Raw genomic sequence first — 19,166 nt, forward strand, 5'->3', positions numbered from 1 at the left:
GAGTGTCTGGAAGGAATTTTCCAACCAGATCCCTAAGGTTTCAGTCTTTTACTGTATGAGGGTGTGGTACAGATGAAAGTAAAGGGGGAAGAGGCAGTATATTTGGAAGTGTAGTGGGGAGGGTGTCGTGAGTGAGGAGAGGACAAGCAAGGGAAGGGGTGGCTCTACTAGTAAGTGAGAAGATAGTAAAGCATGTAGTAGAGTGGAATTTTTTTTTCTTTAAGGTTAATGTGGATGAGGGTGAAAATGGGAAAGGAGTTTAGGACTTTGTAAGAGCATATGGGCCTGAGGCAAAGAGGAGAGATGTAAAATGGGGAGGAGTATGACAGAAAATTTTGAATGTAATACAAATGTTTTGGAAGAAAGTTAAGAGAGGAATGGGAGGTGAAAATAGAGAAGAAAAGGTAATAGGTGCAGTGGAATGATGTTAACAGAAGAGGAGGCAGTAAGGGAAAGACAGGCAAAGTATTTTAGAAATCTGTTGAATGTGGAGGATAGGGATTGGTGGTAGTAGTGGGAGGCACCAAGAAAATTATGGTGATGGTAGAAGGAAATAGAGAAATAAGAAAAGATGAGGGGGGGCAGTCAAAGTATAATATATTATCAACATGTCTCTATGAATAGAAATGTCCTCTATCACAGACAAAATGATGTGTGGCTCTGGTCTTTAGGGGTGCCCATGTTAATCCTAAGTATCAGCTCCATACTACTGAACATCTTGTAACACCACAATAACATGCAGCCAATACCCCACATAGGGATCATGGAAGGGAGTGGATGGGGATGGGAGGCATGTGTGAATGATATTTAGACACAGCCCAAAGGGATTTCTCATCTTCTCTTATTCAGCATGAGGAGGACAGGGTGGGGGTGGGGGAGTGGGATGGGTTCACCAATTAAATGAAGCAACCGTGCTGTGGATGTGCTGTGTCTTGCTGCATTGCTTCTGACCCAGGGATGACCAGTCATTCAGGAGGAGCCGAGATAGGAGGGAGGGAGGAGGGTGAATGGGAGTGGAGTATGTGGGGATGGAATGGGTGGGAATGGATTTTATGCCTTTGTTTTTGGCTACTTTCCTTGTATGTACAGTGCTCGACAAAATTCGCGCCTGCTTAGGCCAGACCGGGTGCAAACTATGGCGAAAAAATGATGGTCATTTTGATGGTGAAACAAAGATGTCAGAACTCGCGCCTGCCTGTATGACGTCACTGCATCCGTTGTGCTCATGAGGGGGCCAAGTTTTGTGTCGCATTTTTTTACCTTTTTTCCCTTTTCAGTGTAAATATGGCTCCGACCAACCATTTAAGCAATGAACAGATTGCACAGGTGCTGGTATTGAAAGATGCATGCCATGGAACGAAAGAAATAAGTGACTTGATGACTACTAATGGCCCTATGGTGAAGGGCTACTAATGGCCCTTCACCATAGAAGAAGAAGAAAAGTAATATTGTACTTACATCCACTCATCGAGCTCCTCATCTGATGAATATGCAATAAAGGAATTCTGTTCTTTTCTGATACTCAACCGCCTTGTACTATCCTGTTAAAGGTATCATTTAATCAAAATTAGGCACATTTACATAAATCTAACACCACATCAATCATAAAAAATGCAAACCAAAATCATTACATATGAAAATATCTACATTGTAACAAATTATTTATGTAAATTGATTATACCTGAGAAATAAATAATAACATTGGCATAATGATATCTCACCCGAACTTTGGCTTTGGAAGGTGTCTCTGCTCCACTGAAGTAATCACTAGTGATGGAGATTAATTTTGACCGTGAGTGTGCATCAGTGAAGAAACGCCGAGCACAAATAAACACATCAGCTAGTGGCGACGATGCAACTACAGTCTCTCCTGTAAAGTTATAGAAATTTATACTTTTAAAAATACATATATAGATATACTAAGGGCTTCTTTCCCTTTACAAGGGAGGTAGCCACAATCAAAGGAATATTTCCACTCCCACCCATTTCATCCCCACATACTCCACTCCCATTCATCACCCCTCCCTCCCCTCCTGGACAAAGGGTCATCCCCGCATCTTGCCCTCTGTCCTAGGTCAGAAGCAATGCAACAAGACACAGCATATCCACAGTAAGGCTACTTCACCTAATCGGTGACCCCCTCTCCTTCACCTCACAAAAAAAAATAGATGACGGGGAGAAATCCCTCTGGGCTGAGTCAAAATATCATTCACGCATACTCCCCTTTCATCCCCTCCATGCATCATAGCTTCATCCACATACAACCATCCCCGATTAAATGAAGCGGCCTCGCTGTGGATGTACTGTGTCTTGCGACACTGCTTCTGACCCAGGGCGGTGGGCAGGGTGCAGGGATGACCCGTCATCCAGGAGGTGCTCAGATGAGAGGAAGGGTGGGAGGGGTGTGGAGTGTATTTAGGGATGAAATGGGTGGGAGTGTTTTTATGCCTTTCCCTTTTTGGCTACCTCCGTACAAGGGAGGTAGCCAAAAAGGAAAAGGCATAAAATCACTCCCACCCATTCCATCCCTGAATACACTCCACACCCCTCCACCCTCCCTCATATCTTAGCACCTCCTGGATGACGGGCCATCCCTGCACCTTGTCCAATGCCCTGGATCAGAAGCAGTGTCGCAAGACACAGCACATCCACAGCAAGGCCGCTTCACTAAATTGGCGACCCCCCCTCTCCGTCCCCCCCATGCATAAAAGGAGAAGACGGGGAGAAATCCCTTCGGGCTGCGTCAAATTTTGCTCACACATACTACCTCACCCCCCATCCCCCCCACCCATTCCACCTCATGCATCACAAGATCATCCATATACAACCATTCTCCATTCACCCCTGTCTTCTGTCCTCTCCCGTCCTTCCTCAACAGACATTCCCCTCTTCCCCAAAGCCCCCTTCACCCCATCCATCCACCTCATCCTAGGACGTCCCCTCATATTCACTCCCTCCACATCTGCCTTCCATACCTCTTTTACTAGTCTTTCTTCACTCATTCTTTCCATGTGTTACAACCATCCCAATGCTCTTTCACCAACCCTATCTCCCAACTCCTTTTCCAACCCCGTTCTCCTCCTCTCCTCTGCATTTCTCACTCTATCCAGTCTAGTAACCACTATTATACTTCTCAGACACCTCATCTCAAATGCATTCAAACTCTCTTATGTTCCATGTTTCTGCCCCATACAGTGCTGTTGGCACAATCACTCCTTCATACAGTCTCCTCTTAGCATCCATTCCCAAATGTCTATTCCTCATTACACTCTTCAATCCACCAAGGCATTTACTCGCTTCTCTCAAAATGGGGATAAAATGGCTGGGAGTGGATTTATGCCATTGACTTTGGCTACCTCTCTTGTAAGGGGGAAAAAGCCATTGTTATATATATGTATATATACTCTAGGCACCTTCCTACCTTCTGTCCTTATCCTTTTTTCTCAATCTATCCTGCACTCTCAACTTTCCTTCCACCAAATAATCATTTGAGATTCCCCCATTCTCTCCCCTAAGAAGATGTATACCCAAAACTCTTCCTACTCTTCCAATGGTTACCATTATGTAGTCCATCAAAGCCCTATCTATCACCCTTCCATCCACCACCCTCTCCCATGTGTACTTATGCTTGACTTTCTTCCTAAACAGTGTGTTTGCTATCATCAACTCTCTAGACATATTTCCACCATCAACTCTCCACTACAGTTTTTTTCCTGGAACTCCACACTTCCCAACCACTCAGTCTATTGGTTTGTCTCCTACCCTAGTAATGAGATCTCCCAATTCCATTACAGTGACATTTCTCCCTAAACCCTCTATGCACTCATTTAAATCTATCCAAAAAGCCTCCCTTTCCTCTACACCATTCTCATTACCAGGCCCATATGCACTTACAACGACCCACATCTCCCTTCCCAGTTTCACCTTCATCCACATTAACCTTAAAGAAACCTCCTTCCACTCCACCACACGCTTTCCTATCTCTTCACTTAATAATATAGCCACCCTTTTTCTCTCTCATCCTCTCTTCACTCATGACACCCTCCCAACTACACTCCCTAACTCAAACTTGCACCTCCCTTTCAACTTAGCCTCACTCAATGCCAACACATCCATCTTTCTTCACACAAACATACTGCCTCTCTCATTCCTTTTACTCTCATCTGTAGCACACCCATGCTCATTAAAAGACACAAACCAGGTCCCCTATGGGGCTACAGAGAACAGTATGTCTAGACCTATCCCCATACTGTTTTTGTCGCCAGTTACAACTCAAGTGGGAATACTTGGTGGTAGTATTCCCCCCCCCCCCCAAAAAAAAAAAAAAAAAAAAAAAAAAAAATCCTATAATGCTTATTCTTGCCACTCCCCTTTGATTATATTATTTTTTTACTTCACAGCCATGACTAAGTAATGAATGTATTTGTCAGAGACTAGGACTTTAAGAATGTGCACCCTTACTGTCATCACACATTGGCCCTTTTAAGCATGACTCGAACTGCCATCCATGTAATTTACTGCCTCCAGATGCGGGTGCACCTATTATGGCATATATCCTCATCTCTGTTTCTTTTAATATATTCATACATAAAGTTAACATAACATAGCCATCTCCACTCTGAATTATTCTATCTTATATCTATATATTATTACAAATTCCTCATCATCCTTATATATTCATACTCTTCACACCCGTTAGCAACCTCTTTCACACTATACACTCAAAACCTCAATTCACTGAACCCCAAAACGACACATTTCACTTATAAATTTGTGCTTCTGAAAACATTACAGATAAATGAAAAACGTCCACATCCCCTCCTATCTTTTGCATTTTCTCTTCAATATGTGACAGAAGTGCATCAAAAGTCCCCTTAAGTCCATCTTCTACCTTATTTCCAGTCTTCAAGTTCATTCCTAATTCCATTTTCCACATTATCTTAGCTAGTCTTTTCTCATTCATTCTTTTTATATGCCCAAATTACCAAATTAAACCTTGCACATGAAAAAATTAATACATACATACATATACCAAGGCTTTTTCCCCCTTCCAAGGGAGGTAGCCAAAAAGGGAAAGGCATAAAAACACTCCCACCCATTTCATCCCTAAATTCACTCCACACCCCTCCCACCCTTCCTCTCATCTGAGCACCTCCTGGATGACGGGTCATCCCTGCACCCTGCCCACCGCCCTGGGTCAGAAGCAGTGTCGCAAGACACAGTACATCCACAGCAAGGCCGCTTCATTTAATCGGCGACCCCCCCTCTCCGTCCCCCTTTTCATATAAGGCGAGGACGGGGAGAAATCCCTTCGGGCTGCGTCAAAATTTACTCACACATACTACCCCCCCCCACCCCCCCGCCCATTCCTCCTCATGCAGTCACAACATCATCCATATACAACCATTCTCCACTCACCTCTGTCTTCCGTCCTCTCCCTTCCTTCCTCAACAGACATTCCCCTCTTCCCCAAAGCCCCCTTCACCCCATCCATCCACCTCATCCTAGGACGTCCCCTCATGTTCACTCCCTCCACATCTGCCTTCCATACCTCTCTTACTAGTCTTTCATCACTCATTCTTTCCATGTGTCCAAACCATCCTAATATTCTTTCATCAACCCTATCTCCCAAATCCTTTTTCACCCCTGTTCTCCACCTCACCTCCTCATTTCTCACTCTATCTATATATAAAAATAACAAATAAATAGTATGTGTTTACAATTATGAAACTCACCAGCAATATTCCCTTCTTCAAATCCAGATTCTGAGGATTCTACAATGGCGGGAAGACTTGGATCCTTGATAGGAGAAACACATAGGTCTGTGAGATCTGTGATTGCCCCTGGAGGGCCAGTGTTCACACCAATGGGTGTTGGAGGTGTATAACCATTGGGCAGGGTTGTTTCACCGAGAGACTGCACAGTGGGAGTCTCAGTAGTGCTGCTTACGCTCTCCTGTAACAAAAGGGTAACAATTAAAGATCTATCCCCACTAATGTGTACAGTTAACAATATTGAATCTTTCCTATAAACAAAGATAGCTAATGGTTAAACTTTTATCCTTACCAAAATCTTTCCAATATGTAGAATAACAGCATGAACAGGGATGGACAATTCAGTCACCCAGGACACTATGATTTGATCCAAAGGATCCCACTGGGCAACTACCGTAAAACTGGAACTGTCCACCCTTAACATATATATATATAAAACATGCTCATGTTGAGGCTAATACAGCTACAAGAAAAAATCTTAGCAATCTTTTTTAACATCTCAAGTGGATTTCATCTGCAGGAAACCATGAGTTGCTCCAAAGGATCCCATTGGGCAACTACAGTACTATAAAACTGGAATTGTTTACCCCTGATGTATTGCTCTCACTGCTTCACACAATATGTATCAGGGGTGGAATCACCAGTTGTCAGCTCTCCTAATGAGAAATGGTGACTGAAATACAATCAAAGTTCAAAGTTGCCTGGGGCTGCAACTCCTGATTTACCTTAGAACACAACATGGACCTGTTCTATATAATTATCGCTGATCTATCTGAAGGATATTAATGAACTGTATAAGTAAGCCTTTGGATAACTTTAGGTATCTGGGGTCACATGTGGCAAGAAAAGGAGCAGTGGTGATGGAAGTAAATTGTAGACAAAAGCAAATAAATGCCTTGGGGGATTAAAAAATGTCATGAGAAATTGGTATTTGGGAATGAATGTTAAGGGGAGACTATATGAAGAGGTGCTTGTGCCAAGAGTGCTGTATGGGGCAGAAACATGGAATTTAAAAGAGGCAGAGATGAAATGTCTGAGAAATATGATAGGGGCAAAGTTGAAGAAACGAGGTGAGGTGATGAGGAGAGCTAGGGTGGAAAAGGAGATGGTAGATAGGGTTGATGAAAGCATTGGGATGGTTTGAACACATGGACAGGACGAGTAAGAAAGATTAGTAAAAGAGGTGTGGAAGGCAGAAGTGGAGGGAGTGAATTTGAAGGGACAACCAAGGATGAAATGGATGGATGGATGGGAGGAAAGGGGCAGTGAGCAAGAAGGGGCTGTCTGTTGAGCAAGGAAGGGATAAGGTAGGAAATAGGGGTCAGTGAAGTATGGCTGTGTATAGATGATACTGTGATATAAGAAAGGGAGGTGATGGGGGGTTAGGGTGTGGTTATGTATGAAGGTTATCTTGACACAGCCCAAAGGGATTTCTCCCCATCTTATTTCTTCATGCATGAGGGGATGGATTAAGTGAAGTGGCCTTGCTGTGGATATGCTGTCTTGCTGCATTGCTTCTGACCCAGGGCAGTGGGTGGGATACAGGGATTACCTGTCATCCATGAGAAGCTAAGATGAAGAGGAGGAAAGAGTGGTGGATGGGAGTTGAATGGATCATGGGTGGGAGTGGGTACTTGCCTTCTGACTTGGCTACCTCATTTATATGGAGAAAAAGCCCTTGGCATATAGATGCAGACATAAATAAGCCCCCTGCTGCATGTGCAAATGCCACTCTATTCTAGCAATATAGAGACAATTGTTTTTATCTCACCTAACATAACCACGTCTGGGGTATTGGCTGCATGTTATTGTGGCAAAGTAGCATGTAGTTGATACTTTAGGGTCTATATGGGGCGACCCTACGGACCAGAGCCACACATCATTTTGTCTGTGATAGAGGAAAACTCTGTTCATAGAGAAATTATGACACTTTTATACTAAGACTGTCCCTCTGTTATGCTGTCCCCCAACCCCTTGTCACTGTCCTGTACCATTTCTCTGAATATTCATTTCCTTTTTTTGCCTACCCTGTGGTGGGGGAAAAGAATGCTACCACAAAGTCCTTCCACTTGAGTTGTAAAAGGTGACAAAAAACAGGATGTGGGGTGGGATTAGGAGTCCTGCTACTTGTGACCCCAAAGGGGACATTCCTAAAAAAAGTAAAGGCATAAGAGGGTCTAGGAGTTTTCCAACCACTACCCTAAGGCTTGGGTCTTTAATTGTGCATGGATGTGGTACAGATGAGAGTAAAAGGGAAGAGATAGGTAGTATGTTTGCGAGAAGAAAGAGGGATGTGCTGGCTTTGAGTGAAACTAAAATGAAAGGGAGGGGCGAGTGTGAGTTTGGGAGTGTAGTTGGGAGGTACTCAGGAGTGAAGAGGGGACGAGGGAGAAAAGGGGTGGCTATACTAGTAAGTGAAGAGATGGGTAAGCATGTAGTGGAGTGGAAGGCAGTTTCTTTAAGGTTGATGTGGATGAAGGTGAAGCTGGGAAGGGAGATGTGGGTTTTTGTAAGTGTGTATGGGCCTGGTAGTGAGAAGAGCGTAGAGGAAAGGGAGGCTTTTTGGGTAGATATAAATGAGTGCATAGAGGGATTAGGGAGAAGTGTCAATGTAGTTGTATTGGCAGACCTTAATGCTTGGGTAGGAAACGAACCAATAGATGGAGTGATTGGGAAGTATGGAGTTTCAGGTAAAAATTGTAGTGGAGAATTGATGGTGGAGGTGTGTCTTGAGAGTTGATGATAGCAAATACAGTGTTTAGGAAGAAAGTCAAGCAGAAGTACACATGGGAGAGGGTGGTGGATGGAAGGGTGGCAGATAGAGCATTAATGAACTATATAGTGGTGACCAGGAGTATGGCAGGAAGAGTTAAGGATGTACATGTTCTAAGGGGAGAGAGTGGGGGAATATCAGATCATTTTCTGGTGGAAGGTAAATTGAGAGTGGAGAATAGGTAGAGAAAGAGGAAAAAGGCAGAAGATAGGAAGGTACTTAGAGTGAACTGCTTAAATGAGAAAGAAAAGGAGAATGAGTATAAGAAGAAGCTGAGAGAGGAGTGGGAGGTAGTGAAGGATAGAGTAGAACTAGGAGTGGAGGAGGAATGGGGATGGTTCAAGGAGGGAGTCATAAGGTGTGCAAGGATGGTGTGAAGAACAAGGAGGGCGGGAGGAAATACAAGGAAGGGTAGCGAGTGATGGCATGAGGAAGCAAAGAAGGGTGTAGAAGAGAAGAAGCAGGCTTTCATAGATTGGCTACAAATTAGGACGAGGGAATTGTATGAGAGGTACAATGTAAAGAGAAAGGAAGTTAAGCATAAGATAAAGGAAGCAAAGAGGAGAGCAGATGTGAAATGGGGAAAGAGTATGACAGAAAATTTTGAAAGTAATAAAAAGATGTTTTGGAAAGAAATTAAAAGAGGAAGAGGAGGTGAATCAAGTAGAGAAGAAAAAGTAAAAGGTGCAGATGGAGAGATGATAATGGAAGAGAAGGCAGTGAGAGTAAGGTGGGCAGAGTATTTTAGGGAGTTGCTAAATGTGAAGGATAGGGAGGGAAAGGTAGTTGCAGTGGGAAGCGCTAAGAAAATGAGATGAGGGAGGAAAATGGAGGAGAAATAGGGAAAGATGAAGTGAAGGCAGCTGTTAAGATGATGAGAGCAGGTAAGGCACCTGGGTTGGATAGATGCCATGCAGAATGTCTGAAGAAAAGAGGTACACTTATGGTGGATAGCTGGTGGTTATCTAATGTTTGTTTAAGAGAGGGTAGAGTGCCAGAGGACTGCCTGTATCATTCTGCTTTACAAGGGAAAGGGGGACAAGTGTGAGTGTAGTAGTTTCAGAGGGATCAGCTTGTTGAGTGTAGTTGGGAAGGCTTATGGGAGGGTCTTGATCGAGAGGATTAGGAGAGGAACAGTGTGGGTTTAGGACAGGTAGGGGTTATGTAGATCAGATTTTTGTGGTAAGACAGATATGTGAGAAAGCTATAGGAAAAGGTAAGGATGTTTTTTGGGCTTTTATGGATTTGGAAAAGGCTTACGACAGGGTAGATAGGAAGACACTGTGGGAGGTACTGCAGATATATGGGATAGGAGGAAAGCTGTTAAGAGCAGTCAGGAGTTTTTACGAGAGTAGTAGAGCTTGTGTTAGGATTAGAAATGGAGAGAGTGAATGTTTTGAGGTAAAGGTGGGACTTAGTCAGGGATGTGTTATGTCACCCTGGCTGTTCAATCTATACATGGATGGGGTGGTGTGAGAGGTAAATGCAAGGGTAGTGGGTAGTCGGTTGGAGACGGTTAAAGAAAATTGTGAAAAATGGGAAATAAGCCAGTTGTTGTTTGTTGATGACACAGCTTGTAGCAAGATCAGAGGAGGGATTGAGGAAGTCAGTGACAGAGTTTGAGGTGTGTGAATGAAGGAGGCTGAAGATAAATGTGGGTAATAGTAAGGTGATGAGATGTACAAGGGGAGAGAGTGACAGCAGGCTGGATGTGAGCATTAAGAGAGAGAGACAGGAAGTGGATAGTTTTAGATACCTGGGTGCGAATGTGGCAGGAAAGGGAGGAGTGGGGGTGGAGGTAGAATGTAGATTGAGAAGCGAGTAAAGGCCTTGGTGGATTAAAAAGTGTAATGAGAAATAGACATCTGGGAATGGATGCTAAGAGGAGGTTATAGAAAGGAGTGATTGTACCGACAGCACTGTACGGGGCAGAAACATCGAACATAAGAGAGGAAGAGAGAAGGAGTTTGAATGTGTTTGAGATGAGGTGTCTGAGAAGTATGATGGGGGTTACTAGGCTAGATAGAGTGAGAAATGAGGAGGTGAGGAGAACAGGGGTGGAAAGGGAGCTGGGAGATAGGGTTGATGAAAGAGTATTATTGGGATGGTTTGGACACATGGAAAGAATGAGTGAAGAAAGATTATTAAAAGAGGTGTGGAAAGGAGAGGTGGAAGGAGTGAATATGAGGGGGCATCCTAGGATGAGATGGATGGATGGGGTAAAAGGGGCATTACAAAAGAGAGGAATGTCTGTTGAGGAAGGACAGAAGAGGACAGAAGATAGGGGTGAATGGAGAAGGGTTGTGTATAGATGATGCTGTGATGCATGAGGGGGAGTGGGTGGGGGATGGGGGAGGAAGTATGTATGAGAAATTTGAAGCAGCCCAAGGGGATTTCTCCCAGTCTTCTCTTTTCCTGCATGAGGGGACAGAGAGGGGGGTCGCCGAATTAATGAAGCAGCCTTGCTGTGGATGTGCTGTGTCTTGTGACACTGCTTCTGACCCAGGGCAGTGGACAGGATGCAGGGATGACCAGTCATCCAGGAGGTGCCAAGATGAGAGGGAGGGAGGAGGGTGGAGTGGATTGGAATATGTAGGGGATGGAATGGGTGGGAGTGGTTTCTATGCCTTTTTCTTTTTGGCTACCCCCCCCGTGTAAGGGGAAAAAGCCTTTGGTATATGTATGTATGCATGTAACATAACCCCTTTGCCAAGTGCTCTGTACCCAAACCTCCACAACATACTACTTCGTCTGATTAGGCAGGTCAGGTTGCCAGGAATAGAGGATAAATGGCACAATTATACTGGATGTCACAAGATGGAATTCACTGACAGAAACCAGAAAGTGGAGAGATGAAACAAGTTTCCACGAGTGACATGGCGGAGGTTGGTGTTGGTGTAGTTGTACAACTCATGGAAGAGGCTGATTGAAGCCTTTGTCCAGTTGGAAATTCCAGACTGATTAATTAATACCAGATGGCATATACCTTCCAATTCTGGATAAAATTTTACTTCCCAGCATGCAACTACTGTAAATTACCAAAGCACTGATTAGTGAAACTCCTATTTTCTGGAGATGCAGACAAGTATGATCAACTCTGTTCCACCCCCTTGTATCAAGTGGTTTATATTTTGTTATAACCCTCCTGTCTTTTGCCGATGATACCCACATCAGCCGTGCTGTGCGGGAAAGTGGGGATGTGCAACATCTACAAGACGATCTCAACTCAGTTTATGCATGGGCCAACAACAGCAACATGCAATTCAACGAAGAGAAGTTCGAGGTCTTGAGATATGGCACAAATCAAGGCATTAAAGACGACACTGAGCTGCACACGGAGAGAGGTATGAAAATCACACCCAAAGCCCATGTGAAAAGCCTGGGCATTCACTTAAGTGATGATGCCACTTTCCAACACCACATCATGCAGTCAGTAAATAGAGCAAGAGGGATGGCCAGCTGGGTCCTAAGGACTTTCTCCCCAAGAGAGGTACAAGTGATGCTTACCCTCTGGAAGTCACTTATCCAACCGATCCTGGACTATTGTAGCCAACTCTGGTCACCACACAAACGTAGAGACATCCAGATGCTTGAAGCTGTCCAACGGAACTACACCAGGCACATCAAAGGTATGCAAGATCTCAACTATTGGGATCGCCTGGGAGCACTAGGTCTATACTCTCAACAGAGGAGGAGAGAAAGATACAGGGCCATTTACACATGGAAAATCCTTGAGGGACTTGTTCCGGACCCCACGCCCTCTACAATCAAGCCATACCACAGTGTAAGGCATGGGCGCAAATGTGTAAGACAAACTCTCCCATCAAGAGTCCCAGAAAGGATTAAGACCCTACTGGCAACCAGCCTAGGCCATGAGGGTCCAAAAATCTTTAACGCCCTGCCAAAAGAGGTGAGAGAGAAAACTAAATGCTCAGTGGACAGCTTCAAACATGCACTGGACAGGTTCCTGCGGAAGGTGCCAGACGAGCCTCCAGTGCCAGGCTACACTGCCATCAGTAGGTTCTCTCCAAACTCACTACCAGACCAACTGACCCTCGCAAGGAAGGACAACAGGACTGGCAGCAGCGGTAGTCCACTACGGCTGTGAGGATCGACCTCAGAACTTCACTAAGTAAACATTGGAGTTGTCATTTGTTTGCAATAATTATGTCTAAAAATTCATTAGAATATCTCTTAGATTATACAAAGAAAAGAGATTATGTTTAAATAATGGCTCCTGTCACATATTTAATTCATTTACTTGAAACCTCAACTGCAAAAGGTACATTACTTCAGCAGGGATGGTATTCAGCGTGAATTCAGTGAATCTCTCCACTTTCTTTTTAAGTAATTTTTCACGAAAACATGGTTTTATTCCATTACACACAAATACATTTTTAAACTCTTTCAAGCACTTGAAATATCAATTTCTTCTATGGACTGGTTACATTAGGTTATGTTAGGTTAACGGCTACAAGTAAGTTTCATGTTAAATATCCGTGTTTCCATATTCTGGAATTTTAACAAAACCTCCTTCCTAAACCTGCAGACATAAATATAACTAACGACTTTGGACCATTTCAGCTTAAATTTTCAGCCTACATAAATTTATTTTCTCTATAGAAACTTTGTTATAACAAGGACTATTTAATAAATTAGGTTACATGTAAATAATATTCAATACATAATTATGTAATCATCGCTGGAGAATATTTTACTCACACAAGCATCCTACTAAACACCTTATACAAAAGAATCAAATACCCTTTCGACAAACTTTTACGCCCAAAAATAAAAACTCACCTGGAATTTCGGCATTGGTCAAATTTTGTTTTTGGAATAAGTTACTGTAAAAAACGTAAAATCCCCATGCCTGTTTAACATACACACTCGTAATAAAATATTATTTCCAAAACTTCGAGCTTTGGGTTTATGTACACATCGCCCCAGCTGTAAACAAATGTCTCTCCATTCTAATGGCTTAAACTGACGCGCTACTCGGTGCGCCTAAAAAAACATACGAAAATCGTGACAATGAGTCACTAACACAATTCCAACTAACCCTTTTCGATTCCATATAGAATAGTATTGACTTGTTGTTTTTTTTTCGGATGAACGAAAGTATACTTACATTATTTATCTGTGGGTAATAACAGTTCCGCCAAGAAAATTGTCTTGCAAGGCCTACCATGAAAACAATATTTGCAAACAACATTGAAAGTTCATTACTACTATTAGCATAGAAAAGTGCGGTTTACATCTTAAGAACTATGCATGCATATAACAATAAATAAATACCTTTCTGAGGGTAAATTCCCAGCATATGTTGAAATAGGATTGCCGTCCTATATTTCAACATGGCGCTAAGTATGACCGCGATTTTTTTTTTATGAAAATAACGCTGATAAACTCTAATAAAATTAAACTTTGGAAACTAACACTTATTGTCTTTAAGCAGCATAGGCAAATATTTTTTCGTCTCCATAACTTAAAAAATACAATAAATGCAAGCAAACCCTCATATCTAATAATTGAATTCTGCATCAGTTCAGGATTTCTTTAAAAATGTCGACATGCTATATCTCTGTATCTGACATATGATCTGTTAATTCCGCAGGTAAAAAAGGAACAATAAATATACAATAATATGCGTTATTAAACGTAGTGTCAACTCTACATTCGCAATTTCGTTCTCTAGTGACCACCACATCTACCATCTTGCTTGACGTTGACAGTTCACGATTTCCTCTTGCCCCAAGTTGGCCATGATCGCCAAGATGACCCAGTAAATTTCTAAAAGTGCACACCTACGCGATAGAGCAGAAAAGTTGATATTAATTTAGTTAATTATAATACACCAACGTAATATACGATTTTTTAAAATCAACAACAGGAAAAGTTGCAAAAAGCGATACAAAAGTAAACTAAGCCGCTGCCACTGATTGAGACGCCATCTTTGTTTTCATAGATGGGATGGTCAAAGAAATAGTATGATGAATTCCTCTATTCTAACGTAACCTAACCTACCTACCTAACATAACCTGCATTTAGTAATGCGGTACCTGTAATTCTAGAGGTCATCAGGGTTGTCGCCGTCGCCGCGATTTCCTTTGCTTGTTTTTCGCTTTTAGCAACGTTTTCTATTATTTATTCCCGCCAAGAAAAACGTATATTACGTTGATGCATTATAATCTACAAAATCAATGTTTAAATTTCTAATGCTATATCACGTAGGTGTGCCCTTCTAAATGTGTTATTTGAAATATATGTCGCTGGGTATTGTAAATTAGAATATTTTTCTTGTCTTCTGAGGGGCGACTGCATTTACAATTCTTGAACATACGGTGTTCGTTACCAAGACTAATCTATGAGGGTATTCTTTCAGCATTGATACTTGAATGGCGACTTGTACACACGGTGAATAATGTGTACCTTGGGACTATTCCCACCAAAACTTAATGATAGGGTTAGTTCATTAAACTAACGCTATATTGTAGAATTCCCCCGACCCCAGTACGTGCTTAGGGTGGATATTGTACAATCGAATGTTGTTAGGATGGATATTCAACAGTTAATTATGGCTCGTGATACATAACCTAACCTATGTCAGTTAGGGTGGAGAGTTTACATTTGATCGATGGGTGGGGGGAGGGAGAATTCTACAATTGAGTGTAACGGGAGTGAATATCCTACGGTTGATGAGTGTGAGGGTGGAATTTATACAACTGACCCAAATTTGATATTAAGAACAGCCCAACTGAATATTCATGGATCCAAACATAACAGAAGTGGCCAATACTTGCAAACAAAAACAATAAACAGAAAAATTATTGTTAATAATAACAATATTTCTCCTGTAATGTGAGTTCACTATTACACTTCCAGCAGTGTTTTGTATATTCTATAACTGTCTTCAGCTATGTGAAAAGTCACCCTCCAGCCAATATTTTTCATAAAACTAAAGCATTGAAACAATATATGGTTATAATACGGTGATCCCCATTTCTTTGGCAATATTTCTACAAATCTTATTTGGGAAGACATTCCACTTATACAATGGGAAATTCTACACTCCAATGGAATGAAACGACGCGACACCAATATCGCTATTGACATCCAATCGTCGACCAACTGAAAAGAAAATTGTTCCCGTTTAAGAGTAAAAACGGTTTACATTTCGAAGTTGTGATATCACACTACTCGACGTGACGAAACAATACTAACATTCCTTATTTTGTCTATCCAAATATTTAACTATTATTTTTTCTTTTAAAACTATATTGCTAACATGAGCGGATTTTTTTTCCTGTCATAAACATGGACAATTATCAACAACGGATATCTAATCTTATTTTTAAGTGAAGAATTAGTGAAACTAATATTCTAATTTATATTTCAGTTCAAATAAATCTAATTTGGATGTTCTGAACATTACAGATTGATCCAATCCTTTGAATATCTTCACTAATTACGTTTAATGCTTGCAGTGCATGTTCGTGCGTGCGAAGTACTTCATTGCATTTCAGTGCAACAATGGTATCATTATATTGAATATCTATTTATGCTGTAAGTCAGAATCTGACTACTATTTGTGTTAAATCAGAATAATATCTCCCTTTGCCATAAGCGAATTCATAACCACGACAACTAAATGAAAGACCACACGTGTTTTGCTCTCTTCCTGTATTAGTATATCACAATTGGGTAAATACTTCCTGTGACCATGCGAACCGCGTTTTTACATTGAAATGTGGAGGCGTTTGTGTAGATACATGTTTTATGCGTTATTTTGCTACACACTAATGCGCTTATAAAATAATCGAAATGTAAGTTTACCATGAAATGCAGAAAATTATGTAATAATACAATAATAAATATAATCATACAGTACCTTTGAACAATTAATTTGGTTGATTACCTACATATCTATTTCAAAAGTTTACGGTCTTTCAAATATCTTATTCTGACTTGTACCACATGATTCTTTTACATGAAGCGGATTTCTCAATACGAAAGGACTAACATATGTTCAGAAGGATTACTTACAACTGTCGAGACCTAAAACCGACGACTCACCAAACTATGTAAACATAGTTATCGTTATCGCATCAAACTGTTAAAATCGTAATTGCACAACCAACGTGTATTAAAATACTCTTAATAAAAACATATAACTGTGGCCATATTCACATTACAGTATTTCTTTTTATTATTTCTTGTCAAATCTTCAATGAAAATATGTTGTTTCCACACTGGCCGCGTGCTGGCGAGTCGTGAAAAGCCGACTAAGGCACGGCCAACCTAGGCCCAGCATGTGGAAAACTCGTTAAGATCTCGAATCAGTACTTGCGAGCAACTTTCCAACATAATCCCACTTAACATTAGACCAAATTCAATTGTTCGGCCGTCTAACAGTCACTAGTCAATTTCTTAATTTCAACACCAAAAAACGCGCGAGAAAATTGTGAAGCGTTACATAATTCATCCAGTTGAATAAAATAATTTGACTGGTATAAGTAAATATATTAATAAAGTTAAACATATACATGAGTCTATCGATAGATAAGTAAATCACGAGAACTCCCGTCGACTACCTGTGGTCAAGAGCGACATGACGTCAATCCTTCAAAATTGTTCTTAGCTTCCCTCGTTGGAGCACGTAACGGAAACGCAAGTCAACTGCCTTTTGCAATGAAGCCAATGGTGGTTCCAAAAGGCGGGCTTGCCGTTTTGGCATGATGTTTTTGTAGATATTAACAAGAGTAACAACAACAACATCCATAATAATAATCCATCCACATACCAATATAATTCTCCTCCATCATACAGAACGCACCAACCCCCACCCATCCGTCACCCACTTCCCTTCCATCCTTTCATCATTACTATTATTATACAAAACCTAACACTTTCCTGTCAGGAGAGATGAAAACAAAATAAACGCATACATTAAACCTCTCACCTCGGTAATCTACCGCAATCGCCCGAGGCGACAGTCTTACCTTTGTTATGCGCTGTGGCGTTCGAAAAACAGCTCCTTCCCGATGGATATTCTCCACCTCGTCCTCATCCGAACTCACCAGCAGGACAGGCTGAGGGGCAGGGCCCTCCTGCTGGTGGTGGTGGTGGTGGTGACTGTGATGGTGGTGTTGATAGTGGCGGTGATGGTGGTGGTCGCTGTGGTGGTGACTGTGGGATTGGTCAAGGTCCGATGCATCGAGACGACTCTGGTCAGATCGTCGACGCCTTCGGCTGCTGCGCAATTTCCTGAAGATACAACAAATATTCGTAAAAAAATCTGGATCGTCACGTGATACTACAAAACGCGAATACATAATAAATACAGAACACATATACCAACAAGCAATCTGATAAATACAAACATATAAAACCTTTATTTTATATTTTCCTTGTTTATTTCTTTCATGACATTTTAATTAAATCAACATAGTCAAATTGGTTACACCCACTTAGATGAATAAAATCCCCATGTAATTGAGTCTCAAAAGGTCGCAACATCATTGATGAAATAATTGAATTAGTCTTTAAACTATTCAATAGAGTCACGCGACCTGAACCGATTAAATTCACCTAAGGTGAATCTGAATAAAATGAATGAAGTCTCACAAAAGAAGAGATGAAATACAATGAATTCAGTCGACATGCCACGTTGTTCAAACACATGAAACAAGCAAGCATACGGCCATTAGCCCACACAAAATATTACACGGATTTTTTCATGAAAATAGTAATAACAGAATGAATTAATAAATAAATATTGTATTTGTGTTGGGCTACATGTCCGGAAGATAATGGCTAGAGAAAGTCAGATATACAATTCTTAATCTATTATACATTCGTGAGGTCTAGTGTGTGTGTATAGGGGACACACGTCTAATACCAAACAATAGGTTTCGATGAGTACATTATATAGGTAACAGCACCGAGCTTTTTTTTTTTTATCTTCGACCCTCATTATTGCATCAACCTATACTTAGCAAGCACCTGATCAGGTGATGTTTAGGACATTGAGGCTCTTACAACACTGGAATGTCCAGATTAAAAGATGTCTGGGTCAGTCATAATTCTCATGACTTGAATAAAAAGTAAAGTACACGGTTACAGCAAAAACACTACTTAAAATGGTTGGCCGAGCCAAAAGCACTCGCCCCACAACAAAATATTCGCTCACGATATCCCATCAACAGTATCAATAGCTGACTTATTTACTTTTAAAGTCACTCCTAAGGGGGGTGGGGCATCTGTCAGACTTGCAACGTTTTCTCTCCTACAATCTCTCAGGTTTCATCTCTTGACAACTCTCAACCTCATTAATTTCCAAATCGTGTAACTTAAGTTTATTATGCCTTGAAACGTCAAACCTATCTTGAATTAACGCCACAAGATTTTAATTAGTTTGTAAAAGCACACCCGGGAGCTTACGGGTTGAGATACTGAGGTCCCGATAACACAACGTAACATTTTTTTTCAAAAGTTTTGTTTATTGTATTTTTTTTAGAGTTTATTAATCCATTTTTCCTGCTGATTTCAAATATGCAATTATTTTTTCTGTATCATCGACCGTTATAGAAATACACATAATTTCAATGTTGCCATGT

At 41.4% G+C, this 19,166-nt stretch overlaps 1 protein-coding gene across 6 annotated transcripts in view; it reads right to left on the minus strand.

The window, feature by feature from the left end:
• The window catches only part of LOC143029613 (uncharacterized), a 163,145-nt gene that overhangs the window by 85,664 nt on the left and 58,315 nt on the right, over nucleotides 1-19,166 (minus strand). For 5 of the 6 annotated variants that reach the window (XM_076192351.1, XM_076192352.1, XM_076192350.1 and 2 more), the window contains 4 exons: nucleotides 17,550-17,814; nucleotides 5,736-5,955; nucleotides 1,722-1,870; nucleotides 1,459-1,541 (listed from right to left, as the gene is read on the minus strand). In XM_076192351.1, the coding sequence (XP_076048466.1) occupies nucleotides 1,459-1,541; nucleotides 1,722-1,870; nucleotides 5,736-5,955; nucleotides 17,550-17,814 (717 nt within the window). Of the gene's footprint in view, nucleotides 1-1,458; nucleotides 1,542-1,721; nucleotides 1,871-5,735; nucleotides 5,956-13,350; nucleotides 13,486-17,549; nucleotides 17,815-19,166 lie in introns of those variants that run through there. The other variant, XM_076192355.1, reaches the window with a different exon arrangement.

Source organism: Oratosquilla oratoria, chromosome 11 (genome assembly GCF_046742065.1).
Source record: "Oratosquilla oratoria isolate Oo_2021 chromosome 11, ASM4674206v1, whole genome shotgun sequence".
NCBI lineage: Eukaryota > Metazoa > Arthropoda > Malacostraca > Stomatopoda > Squillidae > Oratosquilla > Oratosquilla oratoria.